The sequence below is a fragment of the Triturus cristatus genome, chromosome 10 (genome assembly GCF_964204655.1).
Source record: "Triturus cristatus chromosome 10, aTriCri1.1, whole genome shotgun sequence".
Classification (NCBI taxonomy): Eukaryota; Metazoa; Chordata; class Amphibia; order Caudata; family Salamandridae; genus Triturus; species Triturus cristatus.
The window spans coordinates 950,476,247-950,490,650 of NC_140593.1; the positions used below are offsets into that span (position 1 = coordinate 950,476,247).

General features: G+C 41.6%; 1 protein-coding gene across 1 annotated transcript; it reads left to right on the top strand.

The window, feature by feature from the left end:
- Positions 1–12,176: 12,176 nt before the first annotated feature.
- On the top strand, positions 12,177–14,007 carry LOC146796292 (5-beta-cholestane-3-alpha,7-alpha-diol 12-alpha-hydroxylase-like). The gene has a single exon (XM_085630199.1). The coding sequence runs from the start codon at positions 12,213–12,215 to the stop codon at positions 13,746–13,748; it is 1,536 nt and encodes a 511-aa protein (XP_085486325.1). The 5' UTR covers positions 12,177–12,212; the 3' UTR covers positions 13,749–14,007.
- The last annotated feature ends 397 nt before the right edge of the window (positions 14,008–14,404 follow it).

Consider the following 14,404-nt stretch of genomic DNA (forward strand, 5'->3'; position numbering starts at 1 on the left):
TCATCTACTGAATCTGAACCTAGTCAGGCCAACAGTTACCACTAGAGGGCAAAAAACTAAGCCCAAGATAGCCCCCACTGTGGTGCCTCTGCCCAAAAAAAGAAAGGCCAGGACCACTCGGAAGCAGAGCAAACCTGGGCAGAGACTTAACGGAAAGGTTGTGGAAACCCTAGTCAGTCCTAGTGTGCAGAGTGAGGTCCAAACGATTGTCCCAAGTTCTAATGTGTTAGATAAATCCCCAGATAGTTTGCAAGTTGGGAACTTCTGGGGTAGACTTGAAACCACTTCTGGAGCCAATTCAGCTAAAAATATCTGCTGTCGAAGCGAGGTTAGCTAAGGTGGAGGAACACATTAGTCATATGCACTTCCTTGCACCATCATAGAGCTCCTGCGTCCTGAATAATAGAGAGGTTGACACAGGGATTAGTAATCCTTGTAGAACCACCAACGAGCAGCCTAAGGGCGAGAACATCGCTAAACGTAAAGCCTCATGTGCAGCAATTGCTTCTATTCGCACTAGACAGCCTTCCTCTCATAAAGAAACTCCTGCAGAACATCCCAGCAGTTCTTCTGACGCAGCGAGCAGAGACATGACTTCTAGGTCATCAATTCAGACGAAAGACTGTGACAGAGGTATTGTCTCCAGGGACCATTCCGAGTCCCCTACCCAACCTCCATCCATTTTAAACTTACCTCCAGCTGCCACCCCTTTTACAGTGGTTCTGGCAAATGTTCCCCTCTTACCCCACAACACCTTCGAACACTGGGCAGCGTTAAAGAACAAGTCACTCCACTACCTGTGTAAAAAAACTGGTTTGGGCAATCCTCTCTTTTCCGAATTTAAAATGGCCCGTAGAGTTTTTTGTGGAAAGGGAAGGCAAGATGGCGTCTGAGTGAGATCAGACTCACTCACCTCCGTTCCGCTCTTACTTCTCATGATGCTCACATGCGGGAAAAAACGCCGATTATCGATGGGATGAAACAGTGGGTGCCGATAGACTAGTGTTGGTACATGGGAGAGTACAATTGATTCCAGGAAGACGAGAGGAAATGAGGATTGCCCACGGGTCCCGGTGGTTGTATAGAACCGACGCGAGACATCGCTGCTATACTGTCTGCTTCGCCCGCTGGGAGTCTCTCGCCCGACTTCTCCTGACAGCTTCCGCGGGGAGGGCTGTGACGTCTATCAGCTGAGATCCCCTAGCAACGAGGAAGCCAGAAGAGGCCGCGGAGAACACAGGGAGCTTCACACGGAGATGGCAGCACGAGGAGGACGCGGAAAGATGCGCTCAAACACGCTATTTGTCCGCACGGAAGGGGAGCGAGTCGAGAATGGAAGTGGACATTAAAACACGCTCCGGTAAGGGGGGTAAAACTGAGAAAATTAAGGATAAAGCTGAGCCTTTCCCTAAAAATAATGCTGCAAAGGGAGTGTCTCAGGAGAGTCACTGTGAAAAAAAACAGACTGTAATTACCAGCATGTTTTCACCGATTAGTTGTGAAAGAGAAAGCAAATTGATTATACAGCATAAGAGCTGTAGTGAAGCAATAAATATCGAGCATCCCCAGAATACCCCTCTGGTGCTATTACCTGGATCTCATATAGAGGAGAGGGCTTCCTGGGGGTCATGTAATGAGAATGCTATACTAGGCTCACCTGAAGAATCCTCTAGAAACCCCCAAAACAAGAACGCTGCTATAGACATTATCAATATGGCCGCAGAGGGGGGCAATACTATGGGAAAAGAGAGTGTGTCTGAGCTAGAGGAATCCATAACTGAACGAATACAGCAAGGAAAAAACAAAGAAGGGGGGAGTTGGCAAAAAGGCTCTGAGGCCGGATACCTTTCCCCAGATTCTATGGAAAAATGTTACTCCCTGAATGAGGAGTCGTTGGACTCAGATATTGAACTCTCCAGCAGTAGTGAAGAAGTGGAATGTGAGGACTCTCCTACAAGTAGCCATAGTCAACAAGATGGTAAAAAGATACCAAGAAGAACCAAAAGGGGGCCATCTGGAATGAGAAGCAATAATAAGAGAATATCTGGCGAAGAAGAAGCAGAACTTGGGTGGGATTACTCAGGGACACAATTACTGCCTTCTAGTATCCCAAAAGAACCACCAACAAGTCAGATATTGCTCGATGAAACTCAAGAGACCTCCCTCTCAATGATCTTTCAATCCCTGAGATAATTTCAGGATGAAATCAAGAATGAAAATCGCCAAGCACGACTCGCTTCAAAAAAACTACAAGGCACTATGCGTAAAGTAGGGAAAACGTGCACAGAGATATCGGAAAGGCTTTGTATGGTGGAGAAACGCACGGAAGATCTCAAAAATACAGTTGATACATTGAAAGATAAGTCATCCTCACAAGATAACATGCTGAAAGATGTAATGTGGAAACTAGAGGAAGCAGAAAATCGGCAACGTCGCAATAACCTCAGATTATTAGGAATTCCAGAAAATTGCGAAGGAAACGACATTCGAAAATTCACTATAGACTTATTGAAAAATTCGTTACCCGAATTAGCACAGTGGGAGTGGGATAAGGAAATTCAGAGGGTACATAGATTTCCATTGTCAATATCCAAACGTACGGCAAATACACAAACCTACCCCCGCGTGATTCTTATATACTTTGAGAATTTCTTGCTTCGCCAGGCTGTTTACGACCTGGCCAGACCCAACAGTAAGAGGACATGGGAGAACATTTCCTATTTTGTTAAACCAAATTTTGCACATGCCACGGTCGAAAGAAGATGGAGACTCAGACAACTTATAACCCCATTTCAAAAGATAGGAGCATCCGTCTTCTTACAGAACCCGGCCAAGCTAAAAATGGTATACCAGGAACGAACCCACTATTTCTCTTCAAAAATACAAGCCCAGAAACTACTAGATGAGATCACAACCGGGGCGAAAAAATAACTGTTGAGACCACATTTAATAACCAATAGGTCTATATCAAGGAAATCTGTAGCTTAGCTTGATGGGGGAGGAGGGACGAGAGGGTGAGAGAAAAGGGAAATAGTAACAAAAAGTATATGTATCAAATAGGTATTTTCTCACTCCCCTTTCTCTTCTCTTATCTTCTCATCTCTTTTTTGATTCTTGATTCTTGTTTCTTTTCTTTTTTTTTCCTCTTCTTCTTTTTATTTCTTTATTTCTCTCTTTCGTTAGTGTGAGCTCACGGGAAGGCAGGGGGGGGAAAGTGTGAGTGTGGGTGAGAACGATCCAGACTCTGTCATACAGGCTCAGAATTGAGCCTGATTGCCTTAAGATGGGTGAGGGTGGGGGTGGGGCCGGGGTGGTAGAGGGGCTGGGGAAAGTAATCTCAAGTATTCAGTAGAAATGAGATATACAATCAGGAGGAGTAAAAAATTGTGTAAAAAACAAGTCGGGGATCAAGAATGGTATAAAAAGTGTGAAGAGATGGTGAGCATGATCAGCATGATCGCAGGAGGAATTAATATTGGCAGATATACAGCACATACAGTATTCAATGGCTAAACTGAAAATTCTCTCTCTCAATATATGTGGCCTAAATGATCAGAAAAAAAGACAAAGAGTCGCAGTGGGTTTAAAATCAATAGGAGCTGATATTATATGTCTTCAAGAGACGCACATAGAGGGGTCACAACAATACTGACTTAAAACACTTGGATATAAACTGGCTATTGCATCAACGCAGGGTACGAAAACAAGAGGGGTAGCTATCTTGGTTAAGGGAAATGGGGTGCAAACTTCTAGAGCAGCAGCCGATAAATATGGACGATGGGCAATTGCGGAATGCCAGAACAAGGATATGAAACTAACCGTATGTTCAATATATGGAAATGTTACTGACGACCCAGGGGTATTGGAAAGTATTAATAGTGAATTAGTACATTGGCCGATCCCACTGATTGTATGTGGTGACTATAATTTAAATCTACCCTGTGACTGGTCACTAGAGTCTGGGTTCAAATATAAAGGGAGGAAGCCAAGGGTATTTCTTGCCCTTAAAGATCTATGCATAACACAGGGTTTGAGCGACTGTTGGCAGATAAAACATCCAAATGATGCAGGTTTTACGTTCTTTTCCAACCCACATTCTAAATTCGCGAGATTAGATTATATTTTTACGTCAAGCACGATTATTTCCAAGTGCTCAATAGATAGACTACCTCGAGTTTTATCAGACCACAACCCCTTAATTATGTGCATAGATAGTGGTCGAATAAATAATGAAAGGAACAAAATATGGACCTTTGAAAGAATTCTGCTCCTAAATAAAGAATACTGTCAACACATGAATAAATGGATACCAGAATTTTTAGAAGTTAATATGGGTAGTACGTCAATTGAGGTTTGGGATGCCTTAAAAGCCGGGATAAGAGGAGAGGCGCTACGGTTCTCATTTAACCTCAACAAAAAGAGTAATAAAAAAATAATGATATAACAAAAGGACTTGGCGTTAGCGGAAGAAAAGCTGATAAGAGCAGTTCAACTGGGGGAAGAAATTGAAAAGACACAAAGTATAGTGGCTTTCGCTAAAAATGCTATCATTGATATCTACACAGAAAAAGCAATATGCCAAGCATCAATGCTCAAAGCAGTTACATATGAACTCGGTGAACAAGTCGGACACCAATTGGCGGTCCAAACTAGACAGCAAAACACAGCTAACATCATAAGAGAGATAAAAGACCCAAACGGTGGACTTAAAAATGTTTCTAGTGAAATAAGGGCCGTATTTCAAAAGTACTATCAAGAGTTATATAAAGAGACGAGTAAATCACAAGATAAGACTGAGTAATATTTAGATCAGACCTCAACATTAAGATTAACACAACAAGATCAGGATTGCCTGGATGAATGCCAGAATGGGAAGAAATTTTACTGACAATAAACAGCCTAGCCAAGGGGAAGGCAGCGGGATTAGACGGGATACCATCTGAATTTTATGTTAATTTCTATGAATCGTTAAAGGGAATCTTTAGTAAATTAATCCTACACATATTGGCGGGTGGACATCCTCCGGGGTCATGGGCTCGAGCTAAAATTGTAGTTTAAAAAAAAAAAAATTAAGATGCTACAGAACCTGGATTATATCGTCCCATCACTCTAATAAATTGTGATTCAAAAATATATGCAAAACTTTTAGCCAATCGACTGGCTCCTATGATGCATAAAATTGTATCCGGGCGCCAGCATGGATTTATTCCGGGAAGATCTACAACAGATCATATACAAAGAGTGATTACACTCTTTGATATTGCTGAGACAACAGGAGACCCTATGGCACTTATATTATTAGATGCGGAGAAAGCCTTTGATAGGGTCTTCTGGAAGTATCTATGGTTAGCAATGTCTAGAAGTGGTATTGGAGAGTCTTTTATTACAGCAATCCAAATGTTATACTTGACGCCAGAAGCCGTAGTAATGGTGAATGGAATGGCCTCAGAGAAAATAGATATTACCAGAGGAACGAGACAGGGATGCCCATGCTCCCCGTTACTATTTGCGATATTTATCGATCCATTTATTCATAGGCTTGAAACCAATCTGGAAATTTTACCAATACGGTCACAAATCTGGAATACTAAAACACTGGCTTACGCGGATGATATCGCGTTAGTGACAAGAGATCCCGCCGCCGCAATAAAGGTAATCGAAGAAGAAGCTAAGATATTTGCAAAGATATCCGGGTATAAATTAAATCAAGATAAAACCCAGATAATACTTAATAATAAACTTACGTTGAGGGACGATCGAGTCGTTGAGAAAGTTATATATCTGGGAGTAAATATAACAGCTAACCTAGATAGACTAGTAGAAGTCAATCTAGGGCCATTAATCCAATGAATGGAAAAAGATCTTAACAGATTAAACAACTTACATTTAACCATTGGAGGTAGATGTAACGTAATTAAGATGCTCTTTTTTCCTAAGTTTTTGTATTTCTTTAGGACTATCTGTTTGGAGTTTACACCACAAATATTTAAAACTATAGATTGTATGTTTTCACGGTTTATATGGGGATACAAAAGACCACGTAGGGCCCTTAGATACATTTCTCTTCCAAAAGATAGAGGTGGTATGGCCTTTCCCAATCTTAAAATGTATTGGTGGGCTACGATTTTGAAATATTGTAGGGCTTTACTGACTTTGAATCACAAATATAGACTAGATGGGGACATCCCAACACCACAAGAACTTATCTTGGGTAGTGAAGTCAATGGATATTTATGGCGGCATACATATGATTGCTATTTTAAAAAAACACGCTTTAAAACCCTGGTGGGTATACACATAGCATGGAAGAGTGTACGTACATTTTTAGGAATCGGTAGATTTTCTCACTATACAGTTATAGCTAAAAACATTAATCTACCGGGGATATTTAACGACATATGTATGAATAGATCGTACGAATTATCACAGTCTATATTAATGTCCGCTAGGCTGCAAACCCAATACTACAAAACGTTTTTTCAACTGTATTACACACCCAATAAAATTTCTAAATGGGGTTCTAGTAAGGGAACAGAATGTCCACGATGTGCCTTATATGAAGCTGACTTAGTACATATATTTGCAGAATGTAATATGCTTCAAGAAACAATAAGAGATATATCCAACTTTTTATCTGAAATTTGTAATATAAGGATAGGAATTACCACGGCAGAAATTATGCTAGGTATAGATGGAGACACTCGACCAACCAAGATACAAGGATTGATCTTTATATCAATGGCAATATTTAGGATATGTATGGCCTCCGCCTGGCTAGATCCAAATCCACCAGCATTCCAACAATGGCGAGCTAGATTGTTATCCTCATACAGCCTAGAGATTGCAACTTATAGCAGGAAGGGGCGGAATAAGAGCAAAAAGGGATTGGAAATATGGGAGCCCCTGCGACAGTGGATGCAACATTAAGATAGGTCGTAGTTGATACATTGCAGCCCTAATTAGGTAAACAAAACATATTGAGAAACGAACTGAATATATTAGATAATCTATAGCTTCTATGAAACAAATCACACAAGATGTAGAAATTATTATTATTATTGTTTTTTTTTTCTTTAATATATCTGACTCATGAAATGTATGTGATATCTTAACTCCTGATTTATGTATATATAATGAAATGTAATGCCCCAGCAGGGTGGTAGGGAGGGATGGGAGGGGTGGGGTGGGACGAAATGTATATATATAGAGAAAATGTGCAATAAAGATTTAAAAAAAAAAAAAGGCCTGTAGAATAGGTTGGGTTGGTCCCTCGAAGAAGACCCTCATAGGAGATTGCATTGTGTTAACCTTCAGTTCACCTCTCTTGGTGCGCACTATCCTGGAGAGAAGTAACTTAGGGACCCCTAACTCTAGCGACATACACATCCTACCATTGGGCTATTTTTATAAACCATCAAATCCCTTTGAACTTCGAGGTACTATTCCTGTGGGAGGCCATGAGAGGAGTTTCAGGGAGCCCAGATTCCCAATCCCTGTGTTTAATCGCTTTGATGCCCTGCGTTCACTGGAGGATATAGATTGACTGTATACGGGAATTCAAGCCCCTGTAACCTCCACAACGGAACGGTTTAGTGTGGGGCAATTTTAAGCCCTCATATTGAGGATTTAATTGGTCAGCTCCCCAGTAGTCCCATGCCTTGTGATAGTTTAGCGGCTCAACAAGAGCTAGAAGTAGTAGTAGTAGTAGTAGAAGAGTAGTTAACTCTCCATCCCCTAATAACATCAGTGAGGTTGCAACCAGGGCAGATGTTGTGATACCGTCAGCAGGAAGTAAATCTGACCTTTACAAAGTTCTCTCTTGGAATATTGCTGGCATATCTTCTCAGTTAAATAATCCAATCTGGGGAGAATTGATTAACCAGTTTGAGATCCTGTGTTTCCAGGAGACCTGGAGCAAGGACCCTGTCCATCTAAACGGCTATAGGACCTATCATGCGCCAGCAGTTAGTAGCTCGAGTGGTAGGGCCAAGGGTGGTCTTTGTATGTACATATTGTGCACTATTAACTTTAAAAAGATAACACTGTATGCACATGATGAGTTTTTCCAACTAGTTAAACTAGACCTAGACTCTAAGCACTCAATTGTAGTTATTAATCTATATAATAATATTCCCTCTGATAATGTGAAAGCTGTGATTTATAACCTGTTAAAAACGTTAGCAAATGTAGGCAATAGTAAAGATTTAATGCTGTTTCTGGCCGGTGATTTTAATTGTACTTTATGTTCAAATACTGGGGACAAACTATGTGAAGCGTTAACCGATGAAGGGCCATGCATATCCCATTTTTGTCATTCTGTTTTGGCGGAACAATTCAATGAGCTCATTTTCACCCTTGACCTGGGATTCGCTAACGAAATGTGCCCAATCCCCGCCCAAATGCCCCACACATTCATTGATTATGTTTTAGTCTCCAATAGCCACGCACATATTCTCCACTCTTTCTACGTGTCTGATAGCCCCCTTAGCGATCATATCCCTCTTTGCTTAGCATTCTTACTTCCGTCCAATACCATCTCAAGACTGGAAAAGAATAATCATCTGCTAGGTAATTTAGCCATAAAGAGCATCAATGGGTATTCCCTGCGATGGATAATGGTGGATCAAGACGCTTTGGTCAAATCAGTACTGGGTAAAACTACATCATCGCTAGAGATGTGCCTGAGTAATACAGCCTCCCCAGAAGTAGTCCTAACTTCATTTCAGGCCATCACGAACGTTGTTAGAGAATCCTTAACCAAACATTGTAATTTTAAGGGCCGCAACAAAGGTTGGTTTGACCCCAGGTGTACACAAGCTCTTTCCCATCTGAAAAAGATATTACATAAAATCCCAAGAAATAGCACCGAAGTAAAGGCAGCCAGAGATGCATACAAATTAGCACTCAGGGTAAGGAAGACCACAATCAAGAAGGAGTTGTGGGGCACATTAATTACCGCGTCAATGTTTAATGACAGTGCAGCCTTTTGGAAAGTGGTTAGGGCCCCTTCCCTGACTAGAGAGGATAGTCTTTCACTTGAAATAGCAATAACTGAGGGACAATGAATTAATCATTTTACTAAGGTTTATCAGGGCACTGGCAACTCTATTCGGATGGATCGTCCCAACCAGGATATTTGTAACTTGAACTCCCTACCCCAAGCAAAAGCGCTAATGTTTACTTTGGATGAAGTGGAGCGGGCCCTGTCTTTAAGTAAGGGTGGTAAGGCTCCTGGTCCCGACGGGACACCAATTGACTAGTTTAAATCCAATACTATCCTATGGGGACCTATCTTGATGCAAGTTTTAAATGCCAGTTGTGAAGCAGACTTCCCACCCACATGGGTAGAATCAACTATTGTCCCCATTTTTAGAAAGGGTGACAGACAGGACCCGACATGTTATAGGCTCATTTCATTATGAGACTCTATAACAAAAGTAGTAGGCAGAATAATACTGGAACGCCTCCAAGTATGGGCGGAGGAAAACTGTCTTGTCAGACCTACAATACGGCTTTCGAGCCGGCGTAGGTACCGTTGAGCAGGGCTTGAACCTGTCTCTTTCAGTTGGTAAATATACTAGGGTCAAGGCGGGGAATTTATTTTTAGTCTTCGTTGACCTCACAGCCACATTTGATTGCGTGATTCATGATAAACTTTGGTAAATCTTAGATATGATGGGGGTTGATTAACAGATTATTTATTTTCTTAAACGTTTTTATAGTGATGCTAACGCACGAGTGCGCTTTGGCCTGCAGGGTGAACGCTCAGCTCCCTTCCCAATCAAAAGCGGAGTCAGGCAAGGTTGTGTCCTTGCTTCGTTTCTTTTTAACTTGTACATAAATGGTTTGGGAAAGGCTCTTTTAAAAGATAATCATGATTTTCCCCAAGTGGCAGGACAGCCTATCCCAGCCCTTTTATAGGCAGATGATGCGGTACTGTTGTCCCGCACCAGTATAGGGCCGCAGAGGGCTTTGGATAGCTTTTCCAAATTTATGTATGAGATAGGTGTAAGAATGAATTCTTCTAAGACCTTCACTATGCGCTGTGTCTCCAGCATCAAAAAACCTAAAAACATGTTTGTGTCTGAACAAAAGATAGGGTTCACTAAGAAATTTTCATATTTGGGCATTCTTTTTGCCCATAATGTCTCCTGGTCACAAGCGGTGGCGGCCAAAAAATTGGCACTATTGCGCACCACATCTGCCCTTAGAGCTTTTGTGAATAAACTTGGAAAAAGACCACCGGAGGCGCTCATTAAAATATATAGAGCTAAGTGTGCCTCAGCGGCAATCTATGGGACTGGGGTTTGGGGACCCGTTAATCTGCTCCCCATTCAAAGAGTAGAAAACTCTTTTCTAAAATATATCTTATCCGCCCCTAATGGTACCTCCGCGAGCATATGTCACGCGGAGTTGGGGCTCTCCTTTGTCTCAGATCTAATAAAACTCGAGCTGGTGCTGTTATGGCACAGACTCTGGACAAAGGACGAGAAAAAACTAAACAGAGATATCATTCTGGACACTTTGAAATTGGATAGGGCCCTGAAGATCCCTTGGATTAGCTATGTTCAAAGGTTTTTCCAAGATCTCGACTACCCAGAGTATTTTACCAACCCTAGCACCATCAAGGAAATAAGTAGGAAGGAATTAAAATTAAAGGGCTTGTCTCTTCTTGATTCCGTTAGGCTGTCAAAGGAAATTGCAAAACCTACAGTCATGCATAATCAATTGATTTTAACTACTTTTAACATTCAACCCTACCTCACCTTGGATAACTGGTCCCAAACTTTACAGTTGAGCCCCTGCTATAATAGCTCCAAGCAGACTTCAATCCACGTTACCCTGTGTTGTAAATATTACTCTAATGCCAGAAGAGCGAGTATAGTCCCTGTGCTAAAAACGGTTTGGGCTTCGCCAATGTCGACCTGCTCTTCTGGGACTGCAACAACTAGATAATGTACATATCGTTTTTAGGACGGTTATTTTCTTGAAAAAAGTTCTGTGTTTAAGAAAACAACTGTCCCTATTTTAAATGCCCCTTTTTTATGATTCTCAGTAAAGCTTGTAAAGTTTAATAATGTTTATTAAGTTGTTTAAATGTATATTATATGAATTTTAACATGTATGAAATATTGCCATTGTGCTTTTATGATTGCTTGTTTACAATCGAATAAAGCTTTCTTGATTGATTGATACTTAGGCAATGTAAGTGAAGTAAACAGATGTTGCCGCAAATGCACTGCCATTGTTCATATTTGAAAGTTGGAGAGAATGGATTTGCTTTCCTGCTCATTAGAAAAGCAAAGCAAAAATAGTGTGAATTCAGTTCTGTAATGCTTCACCAGGTGTAAATACAATGTATTCAATCCACGACGGCACTAAAAGCAAAAAATAGCACAAATGAATTTGCTTTGTTGAGGGTTTTTCTCACTGCAGAGTGATATGGCCCTGGAAAAGCAAAGCCACACTTTGACTATGGCTATTTATTGTGCAGCCGGTGCAGTGTCATCAGGGCCCAGTGTTAGGGACCCATTGCACCCAAATTCTGGCTTTCTTTTTTAGCAAAGCATTGGATGGCGCCTCAATTTTCTTGCACATGACAATCTTCCTACGCTGCTGTGTTTCATCATATCTAAACAGCAACAGATTGCTTAAAAGTAGAGCAAACGCCCTGCAGAGATACCCTACACCCATCGCCTCTTCGAAAGGGATAGCCTGCTCAGAAAGGTAAATACTAGTCTCCACTGCGAATGCCCACTTTCAGAGGTGCCTCTACTACCGAGCAGGAAACAAAGGTGCTATGTATAATTGCCTCATAGTGTAAGTGGTAGAAACCATCTCAATCTCAGATTTGAGCAAAGCAATTGATACAACTACAGACCATACCAACAAAAGTTGTAGAATGCTGTCACAAATTATAATTTAATTAAGTCTTTCGAAAGTATCTACAGAAACAAATGTGTTGAAGATCTCCTGTGACATTGGTGGTTGACTATTACCTGGTAGCGCCTTTAAGAAATTTGACCTTGCATTTGGAATGTAATCAATTCTCGCACTTGTAACAAAAACAGGGTAAACACCTTAAAATGGACTAAGTTTCACTGTTGTAATCTAGAACTGACAAACTTTTAACAATGATTGAAATCATTTTTTTTATTTTGTTTTTCAGAAACTCTGGCATCTCAAATCAAACAGAAAACCCTTTTGCAGACATGACTTTTTTTGTACCCTTCATGGTAGCTTTGATCTTCTCTACCATTGGCGGTCTTTATCTTCTGGGATGGTTTCGTCGGAGAAGACTGAACGAGCCTCCTTTGGACAAAGGCTATATTCCATGGTTAGGTTATGCTCTGGAATGCAAAGACAATGGTGTAGAGTTTTTGAAGAAGATGCAGAAGAAGCACGGTGACATTTTCACAGTTCAGATTGGAGGCTACTACATCACTTTTCTGCTGGACCCACTTTCTTTCGGCTCAGTGTTGAAGGAATCACAGTCTAAGTTGGACTTTGATAAGTTTGCACAAGACTTTTCAGCCACGACTTTCAGCTACTATTCCACACCAAGTGGCCCTAAAGATCTGCAAACATCAAATACAAAATATCTGATGGGGGATGGACTTGTGGTCATGACCCAAGCAATGATGGAGAACTTGCAGAATCTGATGCTTCACACTGATGTCTCAGGAGAAGGTGACAGAACCTGGAAGCAGGATGGACTTTCCCATTTCAGCTACAACATAGTTTTCCGTGCTGGATACTTGTCATTGTTCGGAAACGAGTCCGTCAAGCAAGCAGGAAGCACAGAAAAGGCCAAGGAGATCGATCGGTTTCTTTCAGAGGAATTATATCAAGAGTTCAGAAAGTATGACTGCCTCATCCCCCAAATGACTTATACCATTCTTCCACTGAAGGAAAAACTTGAAGCAGAACGTTTGAAAAGGTACTTCTGGAATAAGCTGTCTGCGAAGAACACAATGAACAAAGATAATGTTAGTGGATGGATTTCTGATCAGTTACAGTGCCAGGCTGAAAATGGGATGGATGAATACATGCAAGATAGATTAATGTTTGTACTTCTATGGATATCTCAAAATAACACTGGGCCTGCTGGTTTCTGGCTTCTTCTGCACTTAATGAGGAACCCAGAAGCTATGAAGGCTCTGCGAGAAGAAATTGACTATGTCATAAAAACATCTGGGCAAGAGGTAAAGCCAGGGAGTCGACTGTTGAATCTTACTAGGGACATGTTGCTGAAGACACCTGTTCTGGACAGTGCCGTGGAAGAGTCTCAGCGACTGACCACTGCTCCAGTCCTGATGCGAGGAGTGTTGGAGGACATGAAACTCAAGATGGCAGATGGTCGGGAATACGCTATCCGCAAAGGGGACAGAGTAGCATTATTTCCATACATCGCTGTACACATGGACCCAGAGGTGCATCGAGAACCTCATATTTTTAAATACAACCGTTTTCTTAATCCTGATGGCTCTAAAAAGGTAGATTTTTACAGGGATGGGAAAAAGGTGAAATATTTCTCCATGTCATGGGGCGGTGGAGTCTCAATTTGGCCTGGACGTTTCTTTGCAGTCAATGAATTAAAACAATTTGTATTCTTGATGTTGACCTATTTTGAGCTTGAGCTGCTTAACCCACAAGAGGACATCCCTCCTGTAGACCAAAAGCGATGGGGATTTGGCACATTGCATCTAACTCATGACATCCAGTTTAGATACCGCCTTCGGTTCTAAAATGGGAAGGATCCAAATATTTTCTTTAATTGCTGTGTGACGAAGATTCTGACCCTAATTCCTTGAATCACTTAACTACATAGAAGACACTGTAATGAAACAATCCAATAAGCACACTTCACCCTGAATTATTTTACCTGTATCATGAATCCCAAACTATCCTTGCTCCCTGGCACTGTTCACCAAACAGAAAAGGAGAAAAAGGCTATAAAAATGACAATATTGGACACTGGGAAGCCTTAAACAGTGGTTATTTAACATGTGGCGCCAGAGGCGCAACTAGAGCCAATTTTCGGGGGGGGCTAAGAAAAAATTTTGGGGAGGGGGCTGAATCTTTAAGCAATAGGCAGAGTGGAGCTGATTTCGGGGGGGGGGGCTGATTCTTCCAGCAATAGGCAGAGTGGCGCTGCAGGGGCTCTTAGAAGGGGTGAAACAACAGCAAGGCCTCATTAACATGAAAATGGTCTTTTAAAGACCTGTGAAGCACTCGGGTGCGGCTATGTGTGTGCCCGGGAAGCTGTCTCATCCCGGGCTGCCACACACAACGGGGGGGGGGGGGGCTGAAGCCCTTTGAGTCCAATGGGTGTTGCGCGCCTGTGTGGCGCAATACAATTGACGTTGTGGAAACTGACCTTTTGCCTTGGTACACCGCATTG